Source organism: Belonocnema kinseyi, chromosome 1 (genome assembly GCF_010883055.1).
Source record: "Belonocnema kinseyi isolate 2016_QV_RU_SX_M_011 chromosome 1, B_treatae_v1, whole genome shotgun sequence".
NCBI lineage: Eukaryota > Metazoa > Arthropoda > Insecta > Hymenoptera > Cynipidae > Belonocnema > Belonocnema kinseyi.
In genome coordinates, this window is record NC_046657.1 from 93,559,456 (window position 1) to 93,569,123 (window position 9,668).

A 9,668-nucleotide genomic window follows, 5' to 3' on the forward strand; every position below is an offset into this window, starting at 1 on the left:
TTGGTATTGGATATTGTTGACAGATGACAATACGCCAATTAGCACAAATGGTAAGTTACGACAGTGCCTACAAGTGTGCCTACTGGCCGCTAAATGGCAATACCGGTTTCATATGTATACACCTGGTATATAAACGGGCAAAATTATTACATTTTATATTTCTAACACATGTAAAATCATCCTTGAATTGCAGACTTTCACACCTTTGTGTTCGGTAAATATCACTTCGCGAGATTCTAGGTTCAAATCCAGGATTTGGGGAAATATTAAAGTTAAAAAGAAACACCGAATTCTGATAATGACTCCACCTACTTTTAGTACAGGTAAGCCCTCAATCTTTAAATAATTTTCACATCATCTTTTTAATGCATGACCATTTATATTTGAAAAACCACTGTTCATATTGTTCTTATTTTCTAACCGCTGTCCACATTGTTCTGATTTTCTGACCGCTTTATTCACACATGTAAAATTTTTATTTCCGCTCTTGTGGCATTTTTCAAAAATTTTAAATTTTTATTTAGAATGTTAGTTTTTACGAAGAAACCAAAAACTACGCGCCCTATCCGAAAATTATTCATAACAAATTTGTATGAGTTTTCACTCTTTTTATAAGAGCAACTTTCGTCCATTCATGTTTTTCATAGCTTTTGTCATTTTTCCAAAAATGTCACTGTTTTTATTTACAAAGCTGAAATAAAAATTTTACATGTGTGAATAAAGCGCTCAGAAACTGAGAACAATATGGACAGCGGTTTTAAAATATAAATTGTCATGCATTGAAAAGATTATGTTAAAATTATTTAAAAATTAGACAATTGTCAAGGGTGATCCCTAAGGAATTAACCCCCAAGCGGAGGTGTGAAAACCGTGCCGAAAACGGAATGGCACCTGGGTGAGGTGTCTAGAACGGTGACTCTGGGATACCAGGCGACCTCTCAGAGAACGCAGCCTTATCATTGCATACGCGGCTCTACAAACATAGTTGTAGTAAGTTCGGTTCAAAGAAACAGAACACTCAGAGCTCCCGATGTAGCGACACCATCAAGACTTGCTGGAGTGCTACGATACGAGTATGGCCCCTGAATGAGAGAGTTACATGGCACGACTGCATGCTCTGCGGTGCGAGAAACACCCAGAGCTATCGCACTTTTCCCATAAACGTCTGCGAAATCATTCCTTACTACTCCAAAAAAAGGGGCAATGTAAGCGGAGCGCCTACTCTAACACAGCCAAAAGAAGCTGGCAACATGGAAAGAGACGTGACAGTAAGACCAACCGCGGGCAGGCATCCCATAGAGGAAGAGCGATGCTTTACGACCCAGAGAAATATCAACACCCAGGTTTCTCAAGCCTAAAGATCTGACTGAAACGTCTGACTGACCAACGGTTGGTCATAAGACCAAAAGACGAATGCATCAACTCGTCATAAAGATAGGCTGGGCAAGACAGAACATGTCCCACATTCAGTGTGTCATTGACTACATAATATCTGGGAGGAATTTTATCACCAAGGTTTGAAAGTTCGTGCGCGAACTCCGAATCCGTTATCACACACATAGCAAGTCAAAGCTGCTGACCACCAGGCAGCATATTGTTGAGAGAATACGGATACTACATGACGCGAAGAGAAGTCTAGTGCGGAGAGAGAGAGAGAGGGGTGGGTCAGAAAAAAAACAGCAGTTTCTCTCTGACCCATCTTGATTATTCTAAGGCCCTCCAGTTACTGTCGGCCACTCGCCCAAACTAGAGGAGGACGACGTATTTTGGAAAGAAGTCTACGAAGTGCAGCATAGACTGGACAAAGACTCAGAGAACATAAATAGCTTCAAGGAGCTGTGTGATGCCCTCATGATACCTGAGGAAGAATGCCCACCCATCACTACCGAGGAGGTGAAAAAAGTATTAAGAGGTATGAAGAACTATTCCGCTCCCGTACCAGGTGGTATCAAGACCTTCTGGTAGAAGAAGTTTCCTTTAACCCATCAGTATTTGGCCCGTATTTTCACCTCGTATTTAAAAGTCGAAACAGCCAATTCCGGAGTGGTTGGTGGAAGGGCGCACAGTACTCCAACCGACAATGGGCAACTTAGCTGACTCGAAGAATTACAGGCTAATCACTTGTCTACAAAGATGCAGCATCCTACCAGCGTAACCTATCGATGGCCTGGATGGATTACCAGAAAGCTTTCGATTCGATCTCCCATCAACTTAACATCTGTCTTTTGGAAAGCTTAAAGGTTCATCAGAAAATCGTGAGGTGCATAGAGAGATTGATGCCGCTTTGGAAAGCCAGATTTACTATCTCATCTGGAAAAAAATCGTGTACACTAAGAGTACTTTATTACCATCTCTGTCACTCTTACGGCATTAACTTTAATATCGCTCCTCTAAATGCTCATAGGGAAATAGATTCAATTATCGAAAATGAGAAGTGCTGCATATACTGGAACTTTATATTCTCAACAATTGTTTCTATTGCACACTCGAGGCCTAACATATTTCTCCTTGACTTCGAGAAGCGAACCATGTTCGTTATCGATTTTTTGGCACCAGCTGTCAAAGACATCATAGCCAAGGAGAATGAGAAGAAAGTGAGGTATAGAGACCTATTAAGGGAGTTGCGACGATTGTACCCGAAATATTCTGTTAAACTAATCGTCCTTATTATTGGCGCTCTTGGAGGTGCCAAGCTTTTACTGGTTAATAGTCTGAAAAGCATCCCTGGATGTCAACAATAGGCTAAAACACTTGCGGGAAAGATGCAGAAGGCGGGCGTCCTTAGGTCGCTCCGTGTCCTCCCAATGCATGAGACTTTTGCTGGATCGTCGCATTGATTTCGTCACAGACTGTAACCACCTATCTCACGGTCGTGAGACGTGGTTATGACTGAAATTTTACCGCGATTTCACTGGAATCGGGTGCAGTTTTTCAGATTAGCACCCGCTGCCGGCGGGTGCTAATCTTAAAATCTTGGACAACTGCAGGATTTTGCCCGGAGCGGGTGCTAATTTGAGAAACTGCACCCGATCCCAGTGAAAAAAATCAGTTTGAAGATTAAAATTCTTCGTAGTTTTTTGCTATCTCATGATGAACATTTGACATGAATTTCAGTCTGATACGGGCGGGGGCCGATTCGCCATGCTTAAAGATTTCCCTCTTTAGGAAGCGTCAGTAATATTTTAAAAAGATCCCTGTAACAGAAAAAAATTCCATAGGAAACTTTTCCTAGATGATCACTCTAGGAATAAAATCGGATTGACATTTCTGAGAAATGATTAATAAAAACAAAATTTAAATAACTACTTCTCAATTAGATCATGTGAAATTTTAAAGGTAAAAATTGAATATTAGGTTTTCAGAATTGGAAAATTCCGAATTGAAACGTTCGAAATTTTATGGTTTAAAATTTAAAAAGATCACAAGTGAAATATTTATAATTGGAAGTCTCAATCGAAATAAAATAAAAGTGATTTAAATTAAAATAATAATTCAACCTCAAAGGGTCTCAGCTTATTATTTGATCGAAAATCTTGCAATATATAAATGTGCAATTTATTTTGTAATATTTAACAAGTGTTTTCACTTTTAAAGTCGAAACCTTTACATTTCATTGATCGGGAAAGAATTGTTCCTAATCGGAAAACCCGCAAAATAACCGGGATTTTTCTTCTTAGATTTTAATAGCCTCTCTGATATTGTAAGATTGTGAAGTCTAAAAATTTTACTTTATAAATTGCTTTTTAAGTTAACAAATAAATTAAATATTAAATTTAATGTGTATTTTTTCTGGACTTTGTCTTCAACCCTCTCCTATTATGGTTTCAGGTCTGATAGAGGAGGGTTATCACAGTACAAATCCATACCATAACAGCATACACGCTACTGATGTGACGCAAGCGATGCACTGCTTCCTGCAGGAAGAGAAAGTAAGTTCAAACTATTAATTTATTGATTGAATTTCCTTAAAAAAATGCACGAAAAATTTCCTGAGAAAAAATACAATTTTTAAAGCAGTTTTTTTCTCATATTATTGCTGCAATTATGATTTCTCATTTTTTCAAATGTAGATTTAATAAATGAATAAATACATTTGCAAAGAAATTAATTAAGTAAATATAGTTTCTATAACACAGTATTCTTGCAATTATTAAATGTTACAACTTTCTAGCATTCATCTTAATTTTCCAACAATTTTTCAATCATGAGAGATAAGAGTTTTAATTTTTAAGAAATTTGAGAATCTTTGAAATTTGTCTACAATTTGTGATAATGTGCAACTTTTTAAATATTTTCAGGCTAGAAGTTAATCTTTCTTTTTAATTTAAATGGTTAACTCAAGAATTGAGTTTGGAAATAAAAGCGAAAAATCTGATTAAATCAAATAAATTGATTTTCTGTTACAGATTAAGGCTCATTTGAGTAACTTGGAAATAATGGCTTCTCTAATCGGTGCCGTGACTCACGACCTCGATCATCCAGGAGTCAATCAACCCTTTTTGGTCGCTACCAGTAACCATTTGGCTGCTCTCTATGAGGTATTTTAATTTACTTACATTTTGAATATACTAAACGTCATGACAGAAATTAATTATTAATTATATAATTTATATGTAAATAATAATAAAATTTTGAATAATTCATTTATTTACCTCATTATTTATTTAATTATTCAATCAGTTTTCTCTTCTTTCACTCATATATCCATTAAGGAAACTTATTCACAGAAATTTCTATTATGGCTGATAACAGTCCTTCCAAATAATCGGAATTCTTCCAAAAATCTTCAGGTTTATTCAATACAATTTTTGAACATTCCATTTGCATAATCGCCATTTTAGAATACTTCAGTCTTGGAAAATCACCACTGGAGGTCAGCTATGGGCTGCCTTTTGGAAAGTGGGGTCTTGGAACAACTGCCGGACGAAATTAGGCCGGAACTTCAACAACACATCAGTTCCCTAATTCTTGCGACCGACATAACCAGGCAGCAGGAATTTTTGACTCGTTTCAAAGTAATTCAATATCTCTTTGCATGACTAGATTAGATTAGATTAGATTAGATTTTTTACTTCATGTGAACCCGTTTCATACCCTCTGAAAGACCCCACCGTCTGCAGCTGGATTTTTATTAGAAGCGCTCGCATTCGCCGGAGCATTTGGCCAAGGGAACGGAAAACTGCAGAAAACCTTTTCTAAGTGCAGACACTTGCCGACATACGAGTTTGTATGTAGACATTCGATAGTATCTATTAGTGTCCACATCCATCCTCGACGTCAAACCTCCCTTCTCGACAGTAGTTACTATAAATGCTATGAAAACATGACTAACCGAGAATTACAAACGGTACACTTCCGAGTGGTAACCGCGCCCGTCCGTGCTTAACGTTCGAGATCTTGACGAATCGAGAATCACCACCCAGCTACGTTCGTCGGTTTCTCTTTGCATGACTATGATTATATATTCTTACAATTAGTTTCAAAAGCAGAATTGAAATAGAATTAAATTTTTCTTAATATTCAATTTTCAGAAGTACCTCGACGAAGACCTTCTGGACATGAAACATGCCGAGGATCGTCACTTCATTTTACAAATCTCCCTGAAGTGTGCTGACATATCGAATCCCTGCAGGCCATGGGACATCTCCAGGAAGTGGTCGTACAAAGTTTGCGAAGAGTTTTTCCGTCAAGGCGATTATGAGCGACAGTTGAATCTGCCAGTGACACCATTATGTGATCGTCAAAACACAAGTATTCCCAAAATTCAGGCTGGCTTCTTCAAATTTGTCGTTGCTCCTCTTTATGAGGAATGGCACCGATTTCTTGGTGCTGGGCTTAGCATTTGCTTGATGAAATATCTTCGAAGCAACCAAAAGAGGTAAGCAAAATGGATTCTTTTTTAACAATTAAAGAACATTAAGGAGTGATCTGGAACATTCCAGAATTACATATAAAAGTAAAGAACCTTTCAGAATTTACAGAAAAATTTATAAATACAAAAAAATTCCAGAAAATACCAAAATATTTCAGAATATCCTATACAATTCTAGAATAATTAGATAAAAAATCGCAAAATTACAGATTCTTCATGAATTTTGTAGAATGTTACAAAAATAGAGCAAATTATAAAGTTTTCTTCAATTTTAAATCAATTATGAGATTAGAAACATTTTTCAATCTTCTTTGGCTCATTTTAAAAACGAATTTAGAAAGAATCATAGCAAATTTTATCGTTATTAAAATTATACAATTTATGTCGTGAATTGTAGAAAAAAGTATTTATATTTATACAAATTTTTGGTTTCATCTTCATCTATCTTTATTTTCTCGCACCATTCAAGGAAAAATTTTCACAATTTTGCTGTTAAGTTACTGCGATTCTACGGAAATTTAACTTTAAAATTAGTGCAATAACATTGAAAAATGTGTGGTGTCCACATGCGGAGTAACGATAGTGTGATTCCAGAATGTTCTATAGGATTTCAAAACATTCCAGAATATTCTGCAAGAGTAAAAAAATATCACAAATTTTATAATATTGTAAAATATTCAAGAAGTGAAGAACATTTGAGAGAAATCTATTATATCTAATCTAAAACTTGAAAACTTCACTTCTGTTTAAGAAGACCAGTATTATACAAACTTTAGGTCGATTCTTTTTATACTAAAATACATTAATTAATAATAAATTAAATTCAATAAATTCAATCATCAAAGGCCAACAGGTAAAATTTTATATGCCGCATGCTTTTATGTAGATGCAAAATTTACTGTCTGTTAATCTTAAAAACAATTACTTTAGTTTTATATTCTGTCTTCAGAATATAAAAAAATATTTCTTAGACAATGTTCAACTAAACCCTAAAGATGTAAATTTACTTCTTGGTTAAGAATTCAAGTTTTGTTCATTTTCGTCAATTTAAGCCAACGCAGATTGAAATTGAATGAAGAAATAATCTCTTCTTGCTGCTTGCTAAATTCTCCCAAAATTCCAGATGGGAGGCTATGATTCAACAAGAGATAGCCCAGGAGACTAAGACGGAAGTATCTGATCTGGACGAAGACGAGAAGGTTTTAAGTTCTGGAGAAGAACTTCCTCCCGATGATGACTCAGGCAGCATCGAGCTTGTGCTTTTCTCTCAGCTTTCTTCCGTCGCTCGCCGGCCAAGTTTGCCCATGAGACCGGAAGCTCATCGTGGAAGAAGGCGACACTCAGTACCTCTAAGCGTCACAAAGCCAGTACCTATCCTAGCCCGAGCAAGTGCAAGAAGAGAGAGCCTGCCGATCGAACACAAAAAGCCTAAGAATCCTCTTCTAAAACTCAGTGATCAAACTCGTCATGGGCGAAGTTCTCTCTCATTATTTTCCTCCAAGAGCAGTCTTCTGGGGTCCTCAGAAAGTGCCGCTGAGAGGCCTGTCAGTGCCGAGAATCTTCTGCCCGAACCTAGTATCGCCAGTATTACAAATAGCACAGAAGCATCTAGGCTCAGCTCAGTTTTGCAGCCTGATAACCAGAAAACGCAGCAGAAGCAACTCACGAGGCAACAAACTTTCCCACCAATTCAGCCTTATATCAGGATGAGGTAAGCTTACAAAATTTAGCGACTTGTACTGATTTCGGAACCTGATGAATTGTCATTACTAAAAGTAGCATAGCTCCAACCATCATGGGTCTATTTATTGAACACCAACCACTGTACCCGTGCTATTGATATAATCTTGCCCGCTCTACAATCTTTGGTGACGTAATTCCGTCGAATCACATTTTCTTCTATTCGCATTACTGCATATGGCATTTGTGAACATTTCAAAGCCCACTGTTAAATATTTGATTAAATTGCCGTATTTTATTGAATAATAAGCCTTAGTTAAACCTTAAAGGGCACACTTCCGTAAAATTACATAAAGATCATACTGGGTGTTAGGAACCCAAGGGTATTCAAATGTGTGCTGTGCCGACGGTATTTGATAGTTTTTTACAAGAATAGTATATTGTGCTACAAGTGCGGAAAGTAGGCAGTTCCACACGAGTGTGAAGTCAGCTGTACGAGGCAGAGACGAGTCGAAGGGGAGTTGTAGGCGAGACGTAGGCGAGTTGGAGGCGAGCTGTAAACGAGCCGAAGACGAGCCAGAAACGACTCGAAGAGTCGTTTCCGGGCAAGAGTTTCAACTGCCTACTTTTAGCTCTTGTAACACACGATATTTTTTATAACAAATGCGGGAAATTTTCGATTTTAGAAACAATAAAAACCAATTTTTTGAAAATTCATGGTAATTTTTGGAAGTTTATGATAAAATTACCAAAATTGCTTAAAAATTCCGGTTTTTTTTTGGTAAATTTGTAAATTACCGAAAATTTATATAAATTTAATGTATACGAAGTTTTTTGGAAGAAATTTCAAAAATTTATGGGTAATTTGCTAAATTTCAAAAATATCCTAAAATTTATGTAAAATCGGCTAAATTTAAAAAAAAATTCAGAAATTTATGAAAAATTGGCAAATTACCGACATTTTCAGATATCTAAAGTTTCCAAAATTTTCGGTAATTTATGGTAATGTATCGGTAATTTATGGTAATTTATTTCGTTCGAGCGTTAGAAAAAATAAATTAATCATGTTTAATCTATGTAGGTCAAGGAGAAAAAGGTTTCATAACAGTTTTTGAAATTTGACGTAGTTAAAAAAATCCTTTTTGGAAAAAAATTAAAAAATGATTTCTTTCACTCTAAAATTCATAACTTTTTAAGTTTTTGATATTTTTACTTGAAAATTTACTTGAATACTTCCGAGATATGGCGCTTCAAAAATAAAATTAGTCTTATAGTGTTCGTTCCAAAGAAGGTATTTATTATAAAACATAAAAGCTTCAATTAAATGAAAAGTGAAACACCGTTCTTTGCGTGATTAAACGATTTTATGGATCTTAAACTGCGTATAAAAATGATAAAAATCAAAATTATGTGAAAATGACATAGAAAAATATATTTTTATGTCATTTGTTAATCTGGCGCCATATGTTCTACTTTCTTGAATTTGGTACGTTTTGTTAAAGCGCAAATAAGTCGCTGGGTGTTAGTACCCAGTGTGCCCTTTAAGGGATGAAGGAATATGAAAACTGCAGTAATAAAAAATGCTCCAGGAGTACTACAAATACAGTTAAGGAGTCCGGTAAGTTTCTTGTTTAGGGGCTGTAGGGGCGGAAAATTTCAGGAATTCGAGACTTAGCGATAGCCCCTTCCAGCAGAGTTTATTATTCATGCGCATGCGATCGTATGCGCATAAATCCAGACTTGTCGAACCTCTACTGTAAGTTTGTAGCGTGAATACTTTTAAAAGCTCTTTCTGATGCTACTAAATCTAGCTTAAACTACGAAATACAATGTGGAACAATTTTAGGGAAAAGTGTTCTCTTATAGCCTGTATCTATATAGATTCCTATCCCATCTCGAGATGGATATGTGGATTCCCATTTTGGTTTCCATGGGAGGATTTTCAACAGCGGATATTCAAATGTGTTACGTGAGATATTGTAATTTTCTATGTATCTTATTTGGGAGACTTTAATTGTACCGACTGTACTATACGGTAGCGAGACATGGACTTATCAAGAAAAAGATAAGAGTAAAATTAACGCAATTGACATGAGATTAATGCGCATAATAAGCG

At 36.1% G+C, this 9,668-nt stretch overlaps 1 protein-coding gene across 2 annotated transcripts in view; it reads left to right on the forward strand.

Annotated features, from left to right (window-relative positions):
* Window positions 1–9,668, forward strand: part of LOC117167690 — a 377,025-nt gene that overhangs the window by 349,539 nt on the left and 17,818 nt on the right. For both annotated transcript variants that reach the window (XM_033353991.1, XM_033353192.1), the window contains 5 exons: window positions 3,829–3,929; window positions 4,407–4,538; window positions 4,842–5,015; window positions 5,532–5,878; window positions 6,996–7,583. In XM_033353991.1, the coding sequence (XP_033209882.1) occupies window positions 3,829–3,929; window positions 4,407–4,538; window positions 4,842–5,015; window positions 5,532–5,878; window positions 6,996–7,583 (1,342 nt within the window). The remainder of the gene's footprint in view (window positions 1–3,828; window positions 3,930–4,406; window positions 4,539–4,841; window positions 5,016–5,531; window positions 5,879–6,995; window positions 7,584–9,668) is intronic.